At 37.7% G+C, this 25,864-nt stretch overlaps 1 protein-coding gene across 1 annotated transcript in view; it reads right to left on the bottom strand.

The window, feature by feature from the left end:
• Positions 1 to 25,864, bottom strand: part of CTNNA3 (catenin alpha 3) — a 1,652,440-nt gene that overhangs the window by 753,779 nt on the left and 872,797 nt on the right. The window contains exons 7-8 of the mRNA XM_060092416.1: positions 25,700 to 25,780; positions 16,228 to 16,380 (exon numbers count right to left, since the gene is read on the bottom strand). Coding sequence (XP_059948399.1) covers positions 16,228 to 16,380; positions 25,700 to 25,780 — 234 coding nt within the window. The remainder of the gene's footprint in view (positions 1 to 16,227; positions 16,381 to 25,699; positions 25,781 to 25,864) is intronic.

The raw sequence follows: 25,864 nt of genomic DNA, 5'->3' as shown, positions 1-25,864 counted from the left end.
GGCCTGCTTTCATACACAGCAATAATTGACCAAAGATAAGTTGAGGTCAAGCCTTTAAACTCAGTTTATGTTCTCCATTTCATCAGAGGCCCATCCTATGGAGCATTTACATTCATTACTTGTTTGTCCCCTACTGTAAACATTTGAATTTTCTGCCCCTACCTTAGGGATGCTCTGCACACAAGGTTAAAAGGGAATGAGTGAAGGGGGACCCCTAAATGCATTTTAGGTTAGGAAGAATACTTCTAATAAAATGCTCTGCAATTTTTAATTTAATAGGCCTTTGTGGACTAACTAAGAGAGCTAAATAGTATAAATAACACTGATTATAAGGCAAAATATATTTCAAGTTCCAAACAATCACCTTAAAAATGGACTATTTGTACTATTTCATCAGAAGATGATGCCTGATCTCACTTAGGTCTTATATCCTGGACTAACCACTAAGCATTAGCTATGAAGTTACCCAAGAGTTATGAAGAATGACCGAATGCAGAAGGATTTCAAGGGCATAAATGTGTGCTTCTGACTTTCTGCTTCTCTAGCTAAGGAAGGTGGAATAAGATCAGAGATTCATAGAAAAAAATGAAATCCACTCTTGGAACTTTTGCAGCTTGATCTACTTAATAGCAGGTCTCTTGTCTAAAAGCATTCAGGAAGGTTTTTCCTCTCTCCATCATGGAATGAAACAAGTAAAACTTGGGCTCACTTTCCATTTTTAGGTTTATTGGGCTTCCTCTATTCCTTTAATTTCTGCCATTGATAGAAACAAGTTGATTCCCTACTCTGTCATTTATTAGATGTGTGACATTAGGCTAGTTGCTTCATTTCTCTCAGCCAGGGTTTCCTTATCAGCAAAATGTAATAAAAATATTTTTCTCGATCACATTTTGAGCATTGATGATATGAGGTAATGAGTATAAAGCACTTTGTATAATGCTGGTACAGATTACTGAATCTTTTATTTATTTTCCTATATTTTCTTCCCTTGTTTTTCTCTTATTACTAAAAAAAGTTACTTTTATGCTATGAAATCCATAAAATAACCACTCTTCCAATACTTTTATTTAACCAGCCTCCTTCACCCAAGTTATCTACAGATATAAAACAAATAAAAGAAGTCTTCTCTTTAGTTTCTAGAATTTTGAATGTCAGGAAGAGAGAAGATTATTTAATCCTTTACTTTCCATTTACAGATCATTAAATTGAATTCCATAGAGGCTGAGTAATTTGCTAAAGTCACCTAAGCAGGGGAGTAGAACTCATATGTTTTAAGACACAAAAGACAAAAATGAAACCAGTTCTAAACAGTAGGGCTCTGTATAAATGAGGTCTATAGATCACATTGCAGGGACTCGCTATATTTGTTTTTAATTGAGTGAAATAGTGAATTGATTAAAAGAAATAGATTAGCTCCAACTTGCATAATCAGACTGGTGATTTTAAAAAAAAAGTTTGGCTTCTAGGCCTGGGATTATTCATCAGTAACTGTCAGCATGTTTGCTTGTTAACTTTTGGTCAAATACCATCATGAAGCATAATATGGGGAAGTTTTCAGTTTCGGAGAAGTTTTACACGTTAATTAATTACATATCAAAACGTTAGGTACACAATTTCAGCAGGAGATTTTTTTGCACGTGCCGTTTTATTGCCTGTTAATGTTCCTGAAAAACACTTTTATCTGTATTTGGAAGTTGCATACAAAGGTCCAACAACTACAGTATATTTGACAATGAATTTTTTAAGAGGAAATTTTCATTGCTTATCAGGGGTACTGGAGATTCAAGTAACCTCTTTCCAGATTGAAAAAAAAAAAAAAAAACACATGTTAAAGAAAGGAAAGGGATGAAGACTAATATTCACTGAACAATGATGTCCACGTCACATGGCACTTGTTTTTTTTTTTTTTTTCTGCAGTACACAGGCCTCTCACTGTTGTGGCCTCTCCCGTTGCGGAGCACAGGCTCCAGACATGCAGGCTCAGCGGCCGTGGCTCACGGGCCCAGCCGCTCCGTGGCATGTGGGATCTTCCCGGTCCGGGGCATGAACTCGTGTCCCCCGCATCGGCAGGCGGACTCCCAACCACTGCGCCACCAGGGAAGCCCTGCACTTGGTATTTTAATGTGTCAACCTTATCTTACTGTTATCTTTACTTCACAATGTGGTATGTCTTTTACAGGACAGATACAAAAGATACGAAGTCACTTTCCCAAGAACATCAAGAAAGTCTCCATATTTCACACTTTACTCAGTAAGTCACAGTGTTACCATTTTTACGATCTATAGGATTAACGGACATTCTACTTCATTTCTTATACTAATTCGTTCAACAATGATTTATTGAATGTTGTGCTTACTGTATATCAGGCCAGAGAAACAAAAACAAAGCCTCTAGAGTCCCAGAGTCCAGCACAGTACATGGCACATAGTAGGCATTGAAGACATGTTTGTTAAATGAATGACTGTATGAATGAATGAATACACTCCTGTCCTCAACTTGCCAATCACCTGTCTAGAGCTGCACTATCTAAAACATAGCCATGAGCCACTTATGGCTATTATGCCCTTAAAATGTGGCTAGTCTAGATTAAAATAGGCTGTAAGTATAAAATCTATACCAGATTTCTAAGACTTAGTACCAAAAAATGTAAGACATCTCATTAATAGTTTTTATATTGATTACATGTCAAAATGATAATATTTGGAGTATACTAGATTAAATAAAACATATTAAAGTTAGTTCACCTGTTTATTTTTACTTTTAGTATGGCTACTAGAAAATTTAAAATTATGTGGGTGGCCTGCCTTCTATTTCTATTGTATAACATCAATCTAGTACCATTAAGTCCTGGGACACTTGTTTCCTGCTCCAATTTCATTATTAAAACTAGTTTTCTTTTATTTATTGTAGGATAATAAATAGGTTTTAAATCCAGTCATTTTAAAATGCCAGTTTATGTTCATGAGATTCTAATCAATTATGGGGGGTTAGAAATGTTTATGTTCGGATGCAAAATAGCCACCACACAATATGACTTCCCTTGAGATCCTTCCCTGCTGAGAAGCAACTGCTGCTTTCAAATCCATTACTGGATCCAGTTCTATAAGATGAAATCTAACTTCTTCACCCTGGCATTCAAATATTCAAGGCTCTTCATCAAGTACTGCTATCCCACTTCATGCTCCAGCCAGTTTAAATCTAGATTTCATTTTATTCTTTATTCATGCTGTTATCTCCACTTAGAGTTCTAGTTTTTCATATCCAACTCCGCCTAGTTTTCAAGGTTTAATGTAAACATTGCTTACATCATGCTGAATTTCCAAACTACTCTAATCCCATATAGTTTTCTTTCTCTTCTTAATTCCAAAATACTAATATTCCATTCAAAAATACCTACACTTGACTATGAAAAGTCTCTGACTTGTCTATAATTGTATCACTAAACTTTCCCTGTATTCCAAAGACCATGAATAGAAAATTTATAAAGAAACCTCTAAAACATGGAAAGGTCACTCACCGTGCTTTCACGCTAGGCTTTGAAGAATCATGTTCGTCATGTCTTTTAACTAAAAGAAGATTAAAATGCTGAGCAGTTTCTAATCCAGGGAGTGGGCAGTCACACCTGTGTGCTCTATTCTATATAAGCAAAACCATTTCTGACTTAGCTATAATATCCTTTCCCCAGCAAAAGAGGAGAGCTGCCAAGATGCTCACTGAGAACAGTTGTTGGTTTGTGTAGAACAGTTGTTGGTTTGTGTACAAGTGTAAATATGGGTTTGTTCTTTTTTTTTTTCCATTTTTTTTCTTGTCGAGGGCGAGAAAGAAGGAAGAATGGGATGGGTCTCTAAAAGCTTGATTTATTTATAACCAAACATATCCTTATTTGATAACAGATGATCAATTAAAGCAATGCGTGACATTTGAACAGCATTCTGTCAAAATGCAACGATATTAGCAGAGCTGAGAGCAATGAGCACTTCTTGCAAACAGCAAGAGTCCCCCTCTAAAGTCTTCTCTCTTGGCACTGGGGCTTTGCTAAATCTGGCTTGCCATTTTGTGAGTGGGAACAATCAGCTTTGTAGGTTGGAGGGAAGTATTATAATTAAATGTCCACCCACTTTTTCCTTTTTGATGAAAGGCTCCCATGAAACTTACTAAAATAAGGTACATCAAGACAGATGAATTTTTGATGAATAAGTCAAAGCACTGACGAAGCTGGCTTTTCACATAGAGAAACTTCACTAATCCACAGGAAATTTTCAGGTCTTGATCATTAACACTGGCATGCTTAATAATAATTAATATGATAAAATCCATGGAATAAACAGGAGATTTTATCATTTAATTGGTAGCAACTGTAGTGTTCAGCATGAATTGACTTGCTGAGAACAAACTGTAATATGATTCAGAAATAATAGTGGAGTTTGTAAAAATTAATTTTAGAGAAATATTAAATAATAGGCATAAAAAACAATGTCTTTATTGAATATATAATGGCATTCTTCTGAATAATAGTTACATTACCATGTTAAAGCTACAAACTTTATCTCTGAAGTGGGCCAAGTTCTTTAAAGATGTTATCAAATTGTCACAAACTCCTTCTGAAGGAGATCTGGAGCAGGGTTTATAGTGTCTGTCTGCTTTTGATAACTAATGGCAAAGCCATTTGCTAATATCATTGTGTAGTATTATTTTAAAGTATCTTTGTACAACAGAGTAGGGAGGTACTCAAATAATTGGGATCAGGCATACGTGTCAAGTCCAGTTACTGGAATCCTCAGAGTCAACTTTTTAGAGAGGAAGAAAACTGAGCTAGTGTTATGAATGTGTTTCTTTGTTTGTTTGTTTTTGCAGTACGTGGGCCTCTCACTGCTGTGGCCTCTCCCGTTGCGGAGCACAGGCTCCGGACGCACAGGCTCAGCAGCCATGGCTCACGGGCCCAGCCACTCCGCGGCATGTGGGATCTTCCCGGACCGGGGCACGAACCCATGTCCCCTGCATCAGCAGGCGGACTCTCAACGACTGTGCCACCAGGGAAGCCCATGAATGTGTTTCTTCATTTAAGACGGATCTATTGAGAACTAGCTTATAGACTTTGCTATTAGAGGAAGCTTAAAGTGATAAAAAATAAAATCCTTACCCTCTAGAATTACTGAATATTTTTCTTTTTAAGATAAAATTAATATTTTAAACTTCTTGTTTAATAGGTATTATTGGTGGAAACCAGTAGAGTTAATGGTGCCCTAAGACACCATCAGTGCAACATCAAAATACTGGGGAGCACAATTCAATAAGCACATTAGTCATTAATTGCTAATCACTATGTGAGTTTAATTTTTAAAATGCCAACCTCTGCTCCTGCGTCTCCTTCTTATTGTGCCTAGGTGGACCCAAAAACACAGACTAACTTGGATGTACAAAGTAGGAAAAGCTTTGCATAACAGTTACTTAATTCAACATAAGTAAAATAAAATTAGCCACAAGGATCTAAGTTCTCCAGTTATTAGTACTGCCCAGGGTTTTATAACCATCATTTCACCCATGGTCACTTTATGTTAAATTTACTACATGGTAATAAAATAAGACATGACTTCACTAGAGAATGGGAATGTTCAGGCCCGATTTATTGGCCACTTTTTTCCTCATTCTCATTTCTTCCACCAATACTCCAAATCTTTTTTGTTTTCTAATTATTACTCACAGAATTTCTTAAGGCTTTGTGTTTTTGCTTTGTGTTCAGTTCTACTTTTTACTATCCCTTTCGTAAAAGTTACAAGTTAACCATTATCTAAAGCATTCCTTTAACAGCATGGATTTTTCTTCAAAGATCTGATAGGAATTCTTTAAAAATAGACTTTTTTTCCCCCCACTTACGTCTTACTTCAACAAGTTCACTTTTAGATTTTAAATTTCTCTGACAAACATAGTTGAGGTATCAAAACCCAAACACATTGAAAATAGCTTTTTCTTGAAGTCATTTAGTATTGAATCTGCCCTGCTATGTCAAATAACCCAGCTTGGAAATAAGATGGGTATATACACTTGTCTGTGTAGGGGGGTGGTAAGGAAAAGGGATGTGGAGGACTGGTAACCAATCCATACAAAGGGAACTCACAATGTCCTCTGAAACTGATATATTTTAGTTCTCTTATTTCCTCAGACTCTGCCCCAGACACTTCTATCTCAATGTTTGTAGTAAATTAATGATGATTTGCTCTCTTGCTTTGGTTAGACAGCTCCTTTCAAAAAAGAATTTTCCTGGGAGATAAATGCAGCCCTCTTTTTTTTCCTTCTTGATATATATAAACAACCTAGTGTTTGAGCAGTATACTTAAAAACCATTTTCATTTTCTCCTATGTCTATATCTCTTAGAGAGCTAGGAGTCTCTCAACTGTAAAAAGTATTTCTCAGATCTTACAATTTTAGAAACTGGTAGTGACCTTAGACATTATCTTGTTTAACCTTCACTTTACAGCTAAAGCAAATGAAGCCCTAAGAAGAGACATGTAAATTAAAGGTGGCCGCAAATACTCTGCTGCTCCTTCCAGTGAGACATGGAGTCTCATGCCGCCTCTTCCCTCCTTGTGTTTGGGCAGGCTCTGTGATGGCTTTGATTACTAAAGTACAGTGGAAGCTGTACTCTGCCAATTGCTGGGCCCAGGCCTTAAGAGAATGTCAGCTCTACTTCCTGTTTCTGGCTTGCTCTTGGGACTTCTCATCTCAGAACTCAGAAACTACGCTCTGAGAAGCTGAAGCCACATGGAAAGGCCATGTATTTACTGGCTGGTGCTCCAGTTGACAACCACAGCTAAGCTCCCAGCTGACAGCTAGCATGCACTTTCAATCATGTGAATGTACCATCTTGCTTGTCTAGCCAAATCAAACCTTTGAAGGGTTCCATCCCCAGCCAATATTTGACAACCAGCACATGAAAGAGACACTACATGAGGACTGCCCAGCTCTGCTCAGTCAACCTGCAGATCAGTAAGAGAATAATAAATGATTATTCTAAGCACTAAGTTTGGGGATGGTTTGTTAACTAGTAAAAGCTTACTGGAACTGAAGACAAGTTTCTAAGTAATATCAGAGTAAGAACTGGAAGACTCCAAAGCCAGCATAATCTCATTATAATGTGTTAAGGGAACCAAGAGTTGAATAAGACCCATTCTCAGTCCCCTAGTAGCTCAAAATTCCAAAATCTGTTATTGTTTCATATTCACATGAACTACAGAATTTTCAAAATCCTTAAACATTTAAAATAGATTCTTAGAGCTCTATCTACATAGTAAAAAACTATCATTTGGTAATAAAATAAGGTAGTATTCTCAAGTGTTTCTGGAAGGCAGTGCCTTACTAATAAGCATCATGAAAGAAAGAGTACTTTAGATAAATTGATTTGGGGAAATTCTGACTTAAAGAGATTTCTTTATATCTGGATTTTTCAGATACGTAAAATCTCCAAGAGGAGAAATAGAACTTTTTTCCAAAATCGTGGGATCAAGGTGTCCTTTATTGAGCACCTCATGAGATTTATATTTCATTAGAAACTAAACTGAAAAATAGGAATAAGGATCCAACGTTATTAGCACAAACCAACTTTTACTTTCAGAATTTTTCACCAAAAAGTTATTTTCATAATTTGGTGTTCCTTCAGCTTAGAAAACATATTTCTAGACAAAAGATTTATGATATTTAGGAGCCATACTTAGTTAGGTGCCTTTAATGACCTGCTCCTCTGTTCTGCTCTCTTTTAATTTTTAACATTTTCCTTTGGGAATAGTTAGTAAATATTTGAGGAATGAGTACAAGAAGGAATAAATAAAACTAGATAAGTAATAAATAGTTGAATGAATTAGTTAAACACAGTAAACCTGGAAATCAGCTTCGACTCTCATTAGCTTGTTTTAGGTTTCGTATTTTTATTTCCATGTAAGGCGAATGGGAATTACATCAGCTACCCTGTCTCACAGAGTTCCTGGCAAGTTCAAAGATTTCAAAGTCGTAGGTGGGGCAGTTTTAGGGCTGAAATTATCTTAGTAATCATCTATCTATCCACTCTTATTTTCTAGATGTGAAGATTGGGACCCAGTGGAAGTGCTAGCTACATTGGAAACTTCCTTCCCAGTTGATCCACATTAAAGATGTTGGAAAAGGCCTCTACTTTAGTAAACATTGTATAAATGTTTACTATACAACGTTTCTTAATCAAGTGGGGACTATTTCTAACACAAGTTTTACAAGCAATTTGGGCCCCCAAACACATATTTCATCACAGAATTCATGGCCTATATAGGAAGATGTGGCAGTCAAAATATTTAATAATCAGCATAGCACATAGCACTGACAATGAGTACTGACACAAGGCATAAATGACTGATAGACTCACACTGATGGGTACCAGCAGTGTATCGCTCTAGTACAAGGATCTGGTCAACCACATTTTTCCCTTCCTTCCAGTGTTTCCTGGACTTGCAAGTACTGTCACTTTACTGGGGTTAGGAATTCTTCCATTCAGGCTTTCTCTTATACCGTGGTTGTATTATTGATGTCCATAAGACAGTAAATTCCACTACCTGTCTTCTAGGAATCGCCCAGCACTTCATAGGTCCTTCAGCAATATGCCCCCCTGCCCCCCAAATCATGGGGCATTTCCATGTTTCCAGTTTCCAAGTAGGAGGAAATTACAGTTTTATCATCTCCTCTTTCCTCTACTGGGACATGGAAAAGTCCACTATCCCTACTTAATTATTCTGTGTTTCTCTATCCCTGTATACCCTATATTCATGTTCTATAGTCATGTTTCACAGTTGAATATGATTTGAAAGGCTGAAGGAGTAACAACCATGAAAAGATGGGAGAGAAACAATAAAGTGACATGAGAGAAAGCATCTAATACTTTTAAGTTAGAATAGGAAGAAAGTATTTGTAAGGATAAAACCTGTGTTTAACCAGGTTTGTGTACCAGGTTTGTGTATGTGTGTGTGTAGCTCTGAAAAAAATACACATTAAGAAAATATATCGGACTTCCGGGTAAGATGACGGAAGAGTAAGACGCGGAGATCACCTTCCTCCCCACAGATACACCAGAAATACAGCTACACGTGGAACAACTCCTACAGAACACCTACTGAACGCTGGCAGAAGACCCCAGACCTCCCAAAAGGCAAGAAACTTCCCACATACCTGGGTAGGGCAAAGCAGAGAGATTCCCGCACAGAAGAGCGGTGCCGAGCGGCACTCACCAGCCCGAGAGGCTTGTCTGCTCCCCCGCCGGGGCGGGCGGCGCTGGAGCTGAGGCTCGGGCTTCGGTCAGAGCGCAGGGAGAGGACTGCGGCTGGCGGCGAGAACTCAGCCTGAAGGGGGCTAATGTGCCACAGCTAGCCGGGAGGGAGTCCGGGAAAACTCTGGAGCTGCCGAAGAGGCAGGAGACTTTTTCTTCCCTCTTGGTTTCCTGGTGCGCGAGGAGAGGGGATTAAGAGCGCCGCGTAAAGGAGCTCCAGAGACGGGCGCGAGTCGCTGCTGAAAGCGCGGAGCACAGAGACGGGCGTGGGACGCTGGGGCTGCTGCTACCGCCGCCAAAAAGCCTGTGTGCGAGCGCAGGTCACTGTCCACACCGCCCTTCCGGGAGCCTGTGCAGCCTGCCACTGCCGGGGTCCCGGGATCCAGGGGCGGCTTCCCTGGGAGAACGCATGGCGCGCCTCGGGCTGGTGCAACGTCACGCCGACCTCTGCCGCTGCAGGCTCGCCCCGCACTCCGTGCCCATCCCTCCCGCCCAGCCTGAGTGAGCCAGAGTCCCCGAAGAGGCTGCTCCTTTAACCCTGTCCTGTCTGAGCGAAGAACAGACGCCCTCCGGCGACCTACACGCAGAGGCGGGGCCAAATCCAAAGCTGAGACCCAGGAGCTGTGAGAACAAAGAAGAGAAAGGGAAACCTCTCCCAGCAGCCTCAGAAGCAGCGGATTAAAGCTCCACAATCAACTTCATGTACCCTGCATCTGTGGAATACATGAATAGACAACAAATCATCCCAAATTGAGGAGCCAGGAGTCAGTGCTGTGCCTCTGAGGTGGGAGAGCCAACTTCAGGACACTGGTCCACAAGACACCTCCCAGCTCCACATAATATCAAACGGCGAAAATCTTCCAGAGATCTCCATCTCAACACCAGCACCCAGCTTCACTCAACGACCAGCAAGCTACAGTGCTGGACACCCTATGCCAAACAACTAGCAAGACAGGAACACAACACCACCCATTAGCAGAGAGGCTGCCTCAAATCATAAAAAGTCCGCAAACACCCCAAAACACACCACCAGACGTGGACCTGCCCACCAGAAAGACAAGATCCAGCCTCATCCACCAGAACACAGGCAGTAGTCCCCTCCACCAAGAAGCCTAAACAACCCACTAAACCAACCTTAGCCACTGGGGACAGACACCAAAAACAACGGGAACTACGAACCTGCAGCCTACAAAAAGTAGACCCCAAACACACTAACATAAGCAAAATGAGAAGACAGAAAAACACACAGCAGGAGAAGGAGCAAGATAAAAACCCACCAGACCTAACAAATGAAGAGGTAATAGGCAGTCTATCTGAAAAAGAATTCAGAATAATGATGGTAAAGATGATCCAAAATCTTGGAAATAGAATAGACAAAATGCAAGAAACAGTTAACAAGGACCTAGAAGAACTAAAGACGAATCAAGCATCGATTAAAAACACAATAAATGAAATAAAAATTACTCTAGATGGGATCAATAGCAGAATAACTGAGGCAGAAGAACGGATAAGTGAGGTGGAAGATAAAATAGTGGAAATAACTGCTGCACAGCAAAATAAAGAAAAAAGAATGAAAAGAACAGAGGACAGTCTCAGAGACCTCTGGGTCAACATTAAACGCACCAACATTCGAATTATAGGGGTTCCAGAAGAAGAAGAGAAAAAGAAAGGGTCTGAGAAAATATTTGAAGAGATTATAGTTGAAAACTTCCCTAATATGGGAAAGGAAATAGTTAATCAAGTCCAGGAGGCACAGAGAGTCCCATACAGAATAAATCCAAGGAGAAATACGCCAAGACACATATTAATCAAACTGTCAAAAATTAAACACAAAGAAATCATATTAAAAGCAGCAAGGCAAAAACAACAAATAACACACAAGGGAATCCCCATCAGGATAACAGCTGATCTCTCAGCAGAAACTCTACAAGCCAGAAGGGAGTGGCAGGACATACTTAAAGTGATGAAGGAGAAAAACCTGCAACCAAGATTACTCTACCCAGCAAGGATCTCATTCAGATTTGATGGAGAAATTAAAATGTTTACAGACAAGCAAAAGCTGAGAGAGTTCAGCACCACCAAACCAGCTTTACAACAAATGCTAAAGGAACTTCTCTAGGCAAGAAACACAACAGAAGGAAAAGAACTACAATAACGAACCCAAAACAATTAAGAAAATGGGAATAGGAACATACATATCAATAATTACCTTAAATGTAAATGGACTAAATGCTCCCACCAAAAGACACAGACTGGCTGAATGGATACAAAAACAAGACCCATATATATGCTGTCTATAAGAGACCCACTTCAGACCTAGAGACACATACAGACTGAAAGTAAGGGGATGGAAAAAGATATTCCATGCAAATGGAAACCAAAAGAAAGCTGGAGTAGCAATTCTCATATCAGACAAAATAGACTTTAAAATAAAGACTACTAGAAGAGACAAAGAAGGACACTACATAATGATCAAGGGATCAATCCAAGAAGAAGATATAACAATTGTAAATATTTATGCACCAAACATAGGAGCACCTCAATACATAAGGGAAATATTAACAGCCATAAAAGGAGAAATCGACAGTAACACAATCATAGTAGGGGACTTTAACACCCCACTTTCACCAATGGACAGGTCATCCAAAATGAAAATAAATAAGGAAACACAAGCTTTAAATGATACATTAAACAAGATGGACTTAATTGATATTTATAGGACATTCCATCCAAAAACAACAGAATACACATTTTTCTCAAGTGCTCATGGAACATTCTCCAGGATAGATCATATCTTGGGTCACAAATCAAGCCTTGGTAAATTTAAGAAAATTGAAATTGTATCAAGTATCTTTTCTGACCACAATGCTATGAGACTAGATATCAATTACAGGAAAAGAGCTGTAAAACATACAAACACATGGAGGCTAAACAATACACTACTTAATAACGAAGTGATCACTGAAGAAATCAAAGAGGAAATTAAAAAATACCTAGAAACAAATGACAATGGAGACACGACGACCCAAAACCTATGGGATGCAGCAAAAGCAGTTCTAAGAGGGAAGTTTATGGCAATACAATCCCACCTTAAGAAACAGGAAACATCTCGAATAAACAACCTAACCTTGCACCTAAAGCAATTAGAGAAAGAAGAACAAAAACATCCCAAAGTTAGCAGAAGGAAAGAAATCATAAAAATCAGATCAGAAATAAATGAAAAAGAAATGAAGGAAACGATAGCAAAGATCAATAAAACTAAAAGCTGGTTCTTTGAGAAGATAAACAAAATTGATAAACCATTAGCCAGACTCATCAAGAAAAAAATGGAGAAGACTCAAATCAATAGAATTAGAAATGAAAAAGGAGAAGTAACAACTGACACTGCAGAAATACAAAAGATCATGAGAGATTACTATAAGCAACTCTATGCCAATAAAATGGACAACCTGGAAGAAATGGACAAATTCTTAGAAATGCACAACCTGCCAAGACTGAATCAGGAAGAAATAGAAAATATGAACAGACCAATCACAAGCACTGAAATTGAAACTGTGATTAAAAATCTTCCAACAAACAAAAGCCCAGGACCAGATGGCTTCACAGGCGAATTCTATCAAGCATTTAGAGAAGAGCTAACACCTATCCTTCTCAAACTCTTCCAAAATATAGCAGAGGGAGGAACACTCCCAAACTCATTCTACGAGGCCACCATCACCTTGATACCAAAACCAGACAAGGATGTCACAAAGAAAGAAAACTACAGGCCAATATCACTGATGAACATAGATGCAAAAATCCTCAACAAAATACTAGCAAACAGAATCCAACAGCACATTAAAAGGATCATACACCATGATCAAGTGGGGTTTATTCCAGGAATGCAAGGATTCTTCAATATACGCAAATCAATCAATGTGATACACCATATTAACAAACTGAAGGAGAAAAACCATATGATCATCTCAATAGATGCAGAGAAAGCTTTTGACAAAATTCAACACCCATTTATGATAAAAACCCTGCAGAAAGTAGGCATAGAGGGAACTTTCCTCAACATAATAAAGGCCATATATGACAAACCCACAGCCAGCATCGTCCTCAATGGTGAAAAACTGAAACCATTTCCACTAAGATCAGGAACAAGACAAGGTTGCCCACTCTCACCACTCTTATTCAACCTAGTTTTGGAAGTTTTAGCCACAGCAATCAGAGAAGAAAAGGAAATAAAAGGAATCCAAATGGGAAAAGAAGAAGTAAAGCTGTCACTGTTTGCAGATGACATGATACTATACATAGAGAATCCTAAAGATGCTACCAGAAAACTACTAGAACTAATCAATGAATTTGGTAAAATTGCAGGATACAAAATTAATGCACAGAAATCTCTGGCATTCCTATATACTAATGATGAAAAATCTGAAAGTGAAATCAAGGAAACACTCCCATTTACCATTGCAACAAAAAGAATAAAATATCTAGGAATAAACCTACCTAAGGAGACAAAAGACCTGTATGCAGAAAATTATAAGACACTGATGAAAGAAATTAAAGATGATACAAATAGATGGAGAGATGTACCATGTTCTTGGATTGGAAGAATCAACATTGTGAAAATGACTCTACTACCCAAAGCAATCTACAGATTCAATGCAATCCCTATCAAACTACCAATGGCATTTTTCACAGAACTAGAACAAAAAATATCACAATTTGTATGGAAACACAAAAGACCCCGAATAGCCAAAGCAATCTTGAGAACGAAAAACGGAGCTGGAGGAATCAGGCTCCCTGACTTCAGACTATACTACAAAGCTACAGTAATCAAGACAGTATGGTACTGGCACAAAAACAGAAAGATAGATCAATGGAACAGGATAGAAAGCCCAGAGATAAACCCACGGACATATGGTCACCTTATCTTTGATAAAGGAGGCAGGAATGTACAGTGGAGAAAGGACAGTCTCTTCAATAAGTGGTGCTGGGAAAACTGGACAGGGACATGTAAAAGTATGAGATTAGATCACTCCCTAACACCATACACAAAAATTAGCTCAAAATGGATTAAAGACCTAAATGTAAGGCCAGACACTATCAAACTCCTAGAGGAAAACATAGGCAGAACACTCTATGACATAAATCACAGCAAGATCCTTTTTGACCCACCTCCTAGAGAAATGGAAATAAAGACAAAAATAAACACATGGGACCTAATGAAACTTCAAAGCTTTTGCACAGCAAAGGAAACCATAAACAAGACGAAAAGACAACCCTCAGAATGGGAGAAAATATTTGCAAATGAAGCAACTGACAAAGGATTAATCTCCAAAATTTATGGGCAGCTCATGCAGCTCAATAGCAAAAAAACAAACAACCCAATCCAAAAATGGGCAGAAGACCTAAATAGACATTTCTCCACAGAAGATATACAGACAGCCAACAAACACATGAAAGGATGCTCAACATCTTTACTCATTAGAGAAATGCAAATCAAAACTACAATGAGATATCATCTCACACCAGTCAGAATGGCCATCATCAAAAAATCTAGAAACAATAAATGCTGGAGAGGGTGTGGAAAAAAGGGAACACTCTTGCACTGCTGGTGGGAATGTGAATTGGTACAGCCACTATGGAGAACGGTATGGAGGTTCCTTAAAAAACTACAAATAGAACTACCATATGACCCAGCAATCCCACTACTGGGCATATACCCTGAGAAAACCATAATTCAAAAAGAGACATGTACCAAAATGTTCATAGCAGCCCTATTTACAATAGCCCGGAGATGGAAACAACCTAAGTGTCCATCATCGGATGAATGGATAAAGAAGATGTGGCACATATATACAATGGAATATTACTCAGCCATAAAAAGAAATGAAATTGAGCTATTTGTAATGAGGTGGATGGACCTAGAGTCTGTCATACAGAGTGAAGTAAGTGAGAAAGAGAAAGACAAATACTGTATGCTGACACATATATATGGAATTTAAGAAAATAATGTCATCAAGAACATAGGGGTAAGACAGGAATAAAGACACAGACCTACTAGAGCATGGACTTGAGGATATGGGGAGGGGGAAGGGTAAGCTGTGACAAAGCAAAAGAGAGGCATGGACATATATACACTACCAAACGTAAGGTAGATAGCTAGTGGGAAGCAGCCGCATAGCACAGGGAGATCAGCTCGGTTCTTTCTGACCGCCTGGAGGGGTGGGATAGGGAGGGTGGGAGGGAGACGCAAAAGGGAGGGGATATGGGAACATATGTATATGTATAACTGATTAAATTTGTAAAATAAAAAAAAAAGAGAAAAAAAGAAAAAATAACATACAATTTTTAAAGTGAGTATCTCTTCATGGTATGATCATGGCTGATTATTTTTTTCTTTTTTCTGTACATTGCAGTTTTTCTTTAATGACTCCATCAATTTTGTAATTTTGAGAAAAATGTAAATGTAATTATAAAACAAAAAATACTATGTTTCACAGTTTATATGCTTTCTCTGCCTTGTTAGAACCTTCATTTTACAAGATATTTTCTATACAGTTTGTCAACAAAGCCTATTTAAACATTAAAAATGCCAAAAAAATCATTTGAATTCTCCAACTTTATATTTTACAAATAATATTTTGCACAATTAAATTTCTGTATTAGCTTTTCATATATTAAAATTTAATGTGATTTCAAAAAAAAAAAAAAAGAAAGAAAATATATCGATCATATTTTCATAATTCTTTCTAAATAACTTGTTCCTTTTCCAAGCCAATGGGGGATAGTTTATACAATTTGACATACATACCTTCACAGTACTTTGGCCCAACTCTCCTTCATTTGCTATAAGTGGACAAAAGTTTTTATTTGAATCCAATTCAGGTATAAATGCAGAATGAGAGCCCTATTCTCCTGGATTTAGAGTAGTTACAGTTCTAGCACACTCACCTCTACAAGCCTGCTGGTGTGTTCACGAAATATCGCAGCATATTCTTTTATTTCCTTTTCCCGGCCATTCTTGGCAGCTTCAATGAGAACCAAAAGTGGGACTGTCGTATCCAAAAAGGAGTCTGACACATGATCTATAATAGCCTTACGGAGCTGAGGAGAAATAAAAAATTCAGGTTTTTTTTTTTTCAAGAAATAGTTCTTGTTATTTCCTATTTTTACAATCTCAGTAATTACAAAATTTCTTTTATATGTATTTTTGCACAGTCTCTAAAATCATAATATTTAAGACTGTATGAATGTCACTTACAAAGCTAAAACAAGCTAAATATCCAAGAAAAAAAATCATTGAGCAATAGCTCTCTTGCTCTCAGAAACGACTATCTTTTTCTTAAACTGTACTTAGCCCAGAGGTCAGATTATAAGTGATAGTACTGTATTTTTCCCTCAAAGAAACTGCACTGTTGTAATGTTTATGCATGTGTACAAACAACATTGAACATCATGTATTTTCATAATTACAAAATTATAAAATGCTTTCTACTTTGTTGGAAGAACTCATGATAAATTTTGATTAGCTAAATTGTAGACTTCATGGTAATTAAACCAAGTTAGATAACTGATTATGCCAGTTGGTAACAGATTAATAGAGCAAGGAGAATAAAAAATGAGTTTGATGTCCAATTTTCTCCATTTGCATTAACTGATCTTGCCCTCACACCTTAAATTATTAAACAAGTATAACATTCTACTACAATTAGTCCTTTTAAATTAGATTATGTGTAAGCTTATAAATGACAATCAGGCAATTACTCTACTCAGCAGATATTTTCTGAAATTTAAAACTGAGCTGGAAAATTAATGCATTGTATTTATATAATCTTGAGTCCTTAAAGATCACAATACCTTGACATGTTTTATTAACAATGTCAGTGATTATGAATGGCTCCAAAGTTTTTGGTCAACTCCCTCAATTTAATAATCTCTGTAATAAAGACATGACTAGCTATCAGGCAGGGAGTTTGTAATTTGCCTTCTGTGAAAATTATATTTTAGAATATTTTTTAAAACCAGCAGATACTTACTCTAGTTTTGGATTACATTAGAATTAATCTATTTTCAAGGGGTTAAATGATGTAGCTACATGAAAAAAAAAAGCACTGTCTCTCTTCCTATAACAATTGTAGGATAATAAATCCATAATAATTATAGATTTGGGGGAGAAAAATACCTTTGTCTAAGATAGTGGAGCGTTCTCAGAAGAACTCTGAAATTTTTATGGCTATCAACAATTTCACAAAGGCAGTAGGAAGATCCCCAAGGAAAGATTCTACTTAGCATGCAGAACAGCAAATCACTAATGGCAACTAATTAACATTTACCGAGCACTTACTTGGACAGGGTGTAGAGTGCTAAGTGTTTACAAGGCAAGGAGAAGACCTTGAGTGAGTGAACTGTTTGATGTCCATAAAGAGTGGACCAGGGAAGTCAGGCAAGAGATCATAAGTTAGGAGTTGCACTGGGAAATGCAAGTTGTGTTAGTTCCACGTACATAAGAGAAAAGTAGAAGAAATCTCTCAGAAGGGGAGCTGTTGCCAATGACCATCCCTCCCCTTTATCCTTTTCTTCCTTCATTTGTAACCAGGACATATAGAAGGGGGGCTAAGAGGAGGTTTACACTAGAGATATGTGGCTGAAAGCCAGCATACATATGGGAGGTAATTCAAGCCAAGGAGGTGAAGAGAATCATATAGAGGGAGATGCACAGTGAGATGTCCAAGAATAAAATCTTAAAAATATTACCACTTATGGTAGTCGTGCAGATGGAGAGTAGGACCTAAAAAGAGGCTGAGATGATGGCCAAGAAACAAAGAGAGGAAATGACCCAACAGCCTAAAGGGAAACTTTCAAATAAACCTCTGTATCAATGCTCTTCAAATGAACTTATCCTACCAAACACAATTATAACACCCACATTATGGATGTGTTGAATCTTCTTTTCTGTGTATTTGATTTCACTCAATTCAACAAGTATTTCTGAACACCATTTCCTTACTTTTCTACCAAGAGCTAGGTACTGTGAAAAATGTCAGGTTGGAAATACATGATCCCTTATAATCTAGTGGAGGAATGTCATTAAATATTGTAATGAAGAAAAACCAGGAGACTGACAGCAAAGAAATTTCAAGACGATAAAAGGGTTCAGAGTCTTATTTTAAAGGTAAGTTAAATTAAAAGTACCAAGACTTCTCTATTGGATTTGACCACTAGGAGGTTATTAAGAAGTTTTGGTGGAAAAGTGGGATCAGGAGTCCTATTGCCATGGTTTGAAGAGTGAATGGGAGATGAACAGGTGGAGACAGAATAAACTCCTGTTTCTCGTAATTTGATTGTTACATGAAGAAGTAAGACTTGGTATTAACTACATTGAGATATAGGTTTAAAGAGGGATTGTTTCTCATATAAAAAACTTCAAGAAAAAAAAAAGACTTCGACATATGTTCCCATCTAAAACTAAACTCAGAAAGTCAGATTGTCCTCTTATGCTTAAAAAAAAGTTTTGATTTATCACCATATAAAAATGATAGAGATAGAAATAACTACTGTCTTAGATTGCACCAATTTTTGTAAATACTTGAATAATTACAGCAATCTTCTTCAAGCACTGAATACATTTGTTCTGGTCCATGCATCTCCCCTCAGTGGTGCCACCTTGCCTTCCCTTCATTTTAATGGCATTTATTCCCCCGTTCTTTTTTTTAATTTCTTCAAGGTTTTCAACTATATTTTCCCTGCTATTCATTCAATCCATCATCCCATATACAAAGGTTGAAATATATTGTAGAACTGAGGCTTGAGGTATAGCTGATTTCTATTAATTAAAGAATAAATAAACTCTTTGACTAAATTATTTTTTAAAAAACTAAATCAAATTAGGAACACGTTTTTTGCTTTTTTCTAAGGCATGTTGCTAACTACATAACACAGTAACTGAGAAAATGGTACCACAGAGGTGGGATATTATGTTCAGTAGGACAAGACAGAACGACTGGAAAATGTGCTTTCAAATAAGATCTATGCCAATGTTTTCATAATTCTGTTGGAAAATGGGCTGAAATTACCTGATAGAAGACACTGTCAAATATAATAAGCAAAACGAATCTTCTGTAGTTGCATATTCATTCAATTTAACAAATGCATTTTGAGCTTTCTATCTAATGGCAAAGCAAGTTAGGGAGGGAGAGATATACAAAGAGTTTGATGAGTATCTTAAAAGAAGTGAAAACAAATAAGAAACTACTGACTGATTCTCATAGTTAAGAAGGCTTCTGTAAGGATGAGACATATGTATTCCATTTTAAAAAGTGATTAGGATGTTAAGAGTTGGAGCTGGGAAATGGCAAGCATCACAGTCTAGGAATAGAGACTATTATAAGCAAATAAAACAGAGGGATCCTCCAGAATCACAAGTATCTGGTGTGACTGGAATGTGGTAGTAGAGAAAAGATTGAAATAGAGTCTCATTAGGCACAATGGAAATAGTGAAAGGTATTTCAGGTAAAAAAAAAAAAAGTTCAGACAAAAAGATTAAAAGATGACAGAAGGAAATGGCCAAAAATTGGTGACTTGTGTTAGACATGAGTGATATGCTTAAGAGACAGCAAACAATCAGCAGGCAGGGAAATATCTTCCCCTTTGAAAGCATCTTCAACCCATGCAAACAACAAATAGCACAATTAATGCAACCAACCCACAGTTTTCTCACAAGATTCTCTCCGTTACTGATTCCTGATCATTTACCATTACATTCATAGCTATGATTATAGGCTACATTAGAGGCCTTTGGTACTTTACATCTCATCCACTGGACCAGTCTCTGATTTCAACTGTTGCTGGGGGGGGACAGTTCCATGTCCTCCAAAGACATCCCACCTCGAGTGCATTCCATGATTCTTTTTGTTATTCTTTTTCAGGGCCTGCTCCAAGTTTCTATGAGATTCTCAGCTCAAGCACAAACAGCCTCAAAGTTCTAGAGAGGCAATACTACTGGGAGCAACCCTCAACCAATGGGTACGGGAGCTACTGGATAAAATTCCCAGCTTCCATCGATTGGTCAGACAATTCTGGGAGGCATTCTGTCTCTTCTCAGAGGTCCTTAAGTAACTGTTGCCTATATTGATGACCTCAATCACGTATCCTTTCCTCCTTCCCTGCCTGTTCTCTTATGCTTGATATTCTTTTACACTTGCTTCTCGGAGGGCTTCTCTGGTGGTACAGTGGTTGAGAGTCCGCCTGCTGATGCAGGGGACACGGGTTCGTGCCCCGGTCCGGAAAGATCCCACAGGACGTGGAGCAGCTAGGCCCATGAGCCATGGCCACTGAGCCTGCATGTCCAGAGCCCGTGCTCCACAATGGGAGAGGACACAACAGTGAGAGGCCCGCGTACCACAAAAAAACAAAAAAACAAACAAACAAAAAAAAAAGCTGTCACTGTTTGCAGATGACATGATACTATACACAAAGAATCCTAAAGATGCTACCAGAAAACTACTAGAGCTAATCAATGAATTTGGTAAAGTAACAGGATACAAAATTAATGCACAGAAATCTCTTGCATTCCTATACACTAATGATGAAAAATCTGAAAGAGAAATTAAGGAAACACTCTCATTTACCTTTGCAACAAAAAGAATAAAATACCTAGGAATAAACCTACCTATGGAGACAAAAGACCTGTATGCAGAAAACTATAAGACACTGATGAAAGAAATAAAAGATGATACAAACAGATGGAGAGCTATACCATGCTCTTGGATTGGAAGAATAAACACTGTGAAAATGACTATGCTACCCAAAGCAATCTACAGATTCAATGCAATCCCTATCAAACTACCAATGGCATTTTTCACAGAACTAGGACAAAAAATTTCACAATTTGTATTGAAACACAAAAGATCCCGAATAGCCAAAGCAATCTTGAGAAAGAAATACAGAGCTGGAGGAATCAGGCTCCCTAACTTCAGACTATACTACAAAACTACAGTAATCGAGACAGTATAGTACTGGCACAGAAACAGAAATATAGATCAATGGAACACCATAGGAAGCCCAGAGATAAACCCACACACATATGGTCACCTTATTTTTGATAAAGGAGGCAAGACTACAGAATGGAGAAAAGACAGCCTCTTCAATAAGTGGTGCTAGGAAAACTGGACAGCTACATGTAAAAGAATGATATTAGAACACTCCCTAACATCATTCACAAAAGTAAACTCAAAATGGATTAAAGACCTAATTGTAAGTCCAGACACTATAAAACTCTTAGAGGAAAACATAGGGAGAACACTCTACGACATAAATCACAGCAAGATCCTTTTTGACCCACCTCCCAGAGAAATGGAAATAAAAACAAAAATAAACAAATGGGACCTAATGAAACTTAAAAGCTTTTGCACAGCAAAGGAAATCATAAACAAGATGAAAAGACAACCCTCAGAATGGGAGAAAATATTTGCAAATGAAGTAACTGACAAAGGATTAATCTTCAAAATTTACAAGCAGCTCATGCAGCTTAATATTAAAAGAACAAATAACCCAATTCAAAAATGTGCAGAAGACCTAAATAGACATTTCTCCAAAGAAGGTATACAGATTGCCAAAAAATACATGAAAGGATGGTCAACATCACTAATCATTAGAGAAATGCAAATCAAAACTACAGTGAGGTATCACCTCACACTAGTTAGAATGGCCATCATAAAAAATCTACAAACAATAAATGCTTGAGAGGGTGTGGAGAAAAGGGAATCCTCTTGCACTGTTGGTGGGAATGTAAATTGATACAGCCACTATGGAGAACAGTATGGAGGTTCCTTAAAAAACTACAAATAGAACTACCATGTGACCCAGCAATCCCACTACTGGGCATATACCCTGAGAAAGCCATAATTCAAAAAGAGTCATGTACTGCAATGCTCACTGCAGCTGTATTTACAATAACCAGGACATGGAAGCAACCTAAGTGTCCATCGACAGATGAATGGATAAAGAAGATGTGGCACATATATACAATGGAATATAACTCAGCCATAAAAAGAAACGAAATTGAGTTATTTGTAGTGAGGTGGATGGACCTAGAACTTGTCATACAGAGTGAAGTAAGTCAGAAAGAGAAAAACAAATACCATATGCTAACATATATATATGGAATCTAAAAAAAAATAATAAAATGGTTCTGAAGAACCTAGGGGTAGGACAGAAATAAAGACTCAGACATAGAAAATGGACTTGAGGACACAGGGAGGGGTAAAGGTAAGCTGGGACGAACTGAGAGAGTGTCAGGGACTTATATATACTACCAAATGTAAAACAGATAGCTAGTGGGAAGCAGCCGCATATCACAGGGAGCAGCTCTGTGCTTTGTGACCACCTAGAGGGGTGGGATAGGAGGGTGGGAGGGAGACGCAAGAGGGAGGAGATATGGGGATATATGTATATGTGTAACTGATTCACTTTGTTATAAAGCAGAAACTAAGATACCATCGTAAAGCAATTATATCCAATAAAGATGTTAAAAAATAAAATTAAAAAAATAAAGTTTATAGTAAAACTAAAAAAAAAAGAAAGAAAAATTATTAGGATTAAGTTGGTGCCAAATTATAAAAATTCTGAAACACAATGTCAAGGACTTTTGTCTTTGCTCTCTAGTGCAACAGGCAATGAAGTCACAGAGCAAGAAAAGACAAATTGTTTATTTGAAACAATAAAACAGTAAATCACCTGTAGGACATTCATGTTATTACCCCAAAATGTATAATTTGCTTCTTCCCAGCTATGTTTAAGAAATCTATCTCATTCCTCACAGAGGAAGCCCATTGATTCTCTGAGCTAAAATGTTTCTGTGCTGCCAATGGACAGGCCATGGGTAAGCAAAGGAATTAAGATGGATGAGCAGGGAGACAGCCTTTGTTTGCTTGTTTTTTTCTACTAAAAACAAACAAACAAACACAGATCTAGAACAAGAAAAGAACATTAAATATTCCAACGAAAAACACTGTAAGGATAGGGACTTTCTCCTTCCTCTGTGAAAAGTACAGTATATAGAGGATGCTCAAAACAAACTGATTAATAAATTTTGCAAGAAGAGGTGGAGATGACTCATGTTGTTTGAACTAGTTTGTATTATGGCCACAAGCATAAACATCGGGATGGAAAATGAACTTCTTGGGAAGGCAAGTGAGGATACTGAGAACAAATCAGAGCAACTACCTCACCTCACACTAAAGACCATGGATGTCTCCAAAGACAGCTCCTAACAATCCCATCTTCCCATATACACATGCCACTTTTCCCATAAGAGATAGTGACTTTACTTCCTCCTGTTGACCTGGAGCAGAGTTTGTAGTATGCAGAGGCAAAAGCATCCTAGTGACTTTGGAGCTCAGGCACTGAGAAAGCCTGTCAACTTGGAGCCTTGAACCAGCATGTAAGAAATCCAGGCTCCCCTGACAGGGAGAAAATCCACATGAATGGGGGCCTTAGGGGATTAGACACCACGTGGAGAGAGAGAAAAAGAAGAACTGAGGCCTCAAATACTAAGCCCTGAACCCAGACACCATTTGAACTACCACTACCTGCAAGACCACAAGTGAAAATACTACAGAAATGGACTCCCTAACAGCCCCACCCCCACCCCAGCCAACCCATGGAATCATGAAACAGTAAAATGGTTGCTATTGTTTAGAGTGGTTTGTTAAGCAGCAGTACTTAACCAAAAAAATGAAGATGTGACCTGTGAAACCACAGGGAATTTTCCTAACTCTGGAACACAGTAGTCCTCTAGGAGCTAGAAACATCCTCTTACTACGAAGAAAAGCATTAGTAAAACCCCCTTGCTGTTTCTCTGTCTCACTGATGATGTGAGGTGGAAATCAGAGTAGGATTGCAAGATGAAATACAAGATTCTTGGTTAAATTTGAATTTCAGATCAACTCAACTATTTTTTATACATAATTATGTTCCCATGCAATATTTGTTTGCTGTTAATCTGAAATTCAAATTTAACTGGTCATCCTGTACTTTGATTTGCTAAATCTGGTAATCCTACACACAAAGGATTGCTTTATTTTAACTTTTTTTTTTTAAGAAAAATAATGATTCCAAAAGCTTTGGAGGTATAAATGTACATCAGGTCTTTGTGCATAACTTTGCTGAAGGGAATCTAGAGGGATGAGACCAGAATGAAAGACACAGTTGTTAATAGCTCATAGTAACAACTTTTCCAAGTCCTGGGAGGAGCAGATGGGGTAGAAATACTGAAGAAGGTAGAGAATGAAAGTTGTACAACAGGGAGGACAGTCCTGAGAGTGAGAGTTCCTGAGGTGGGTGTAGGTTATGACTGGATGTAGGTTCAGTCCCCTTCCTCCTTAGGTGGGTCACCTCACTACACTAACCTGCTTTCTCATCTGCATCATAAGACAGGTTGTGCTAAGTTCCTTCCAACTCTTACATTCCATGATTTTAAGTGCTGACAGTAGAAATAGAATTCCCATTAAGGCCATAAAGTTGAGAAATTGGAATTTTCCCAGCCTTCAAAATTGTGCTTTTACACAGCTAATATTACCTGGCTGGGGATCCCTATTTATTCCACTTCCAAATCTACTTCTGAATTAAAAGATTGCTCAGGCCATTTTACTAAATCTTCCCATTAGACTACAATAATATATTGCATTAATAGTTTATGGTTGAAAAGTTTTTGCCCCACTTTTATGTGTTAATAGTGACCAAGTTAAAGCTGTACATGAAAAAGAACTCCGGTTATTAAATAGTGGAAAGGAATGGAAAGCAAAGGTCTTTGAAAATAGTTAAATCTTCATATTTCTGGAGGAAAAAATTTGAACTTGTGGCATAACACTAGACTTCTAAATTATTTAATGAAATCCTTTCTAATCCTATGTTCCTGATGACCTAAGGTTAAAAGTAGCCTTAATTTAAACAGAAACTAATTTTTGAAGCATCCTGGAAAGAGTTAGAAGGGGAAATTGGCAGGGTCTCTGAATTGCTAGCTGTTTGCTCTAAGCATTTGGATAATAAACTCAGTTTTTAATCAATTTACCAGAATCAATTTACCAACATTCTCTAAAAATTTACTATGTACCAGGCACTCAGAGGCATTTCAGCCCTATTGTGTATTATTAATTCCATTTTATAGGTTCAGAGAGGCTCAGAAAGGTGAAATCTGTTCCTGAGATCACACAGATGATGATGGCAGGGCCAGCATTTGAATGTAACTCTGCCTAATACTAAGTCACTTTCTTCTATTTTACTTTTGCCACAAAAACAGTTGAGGTATGTAAGTGTGGAAAGTATATATTTATTGTTCTTGTTTTGTGTTCTAAATTAATTTAAAAAGAAGAAAAAAAGGTTCCTTTTGCCTGGTGTTTGTCTCCACGTTTCTCCCCTTACTCACCTGTCTGCGAAGGTCTCTTGTCTTCTTGCACATGTTTTCTATTGCAATATTCAAGGTATTACTCCTTTCCTTTTTTCCAGTCTGCAAGGGAGAAAAAAAAAGTGGCATAAGCAATGGTATCAAATTACTCTTTATCACTTAGCAGTTTGCTTTCTAAATTTCCTG

Source organism: Mesoplodon densirostris, chromosome 1, assembly GCF_025265405.1.
Source record: "Mesoplodon densirostris isolate mMesDen1 chromosome 1, mMesDen1 primary haplotype, whole genome shotgun sequence".
Classification (NCBI taxonomy): domain Eukaryota; kingdom Metazoa; phylum Chordata; class Mammalia; order Artiodactyla; family Ziphiidae; genus Mesoplodon; species Mesoplodon densirostris.
The sequence above is the reverse complement of the archived record's forward strand: the minus strand, read 5'-3'. Positions and strand labels throughout refer to the sequence as shown.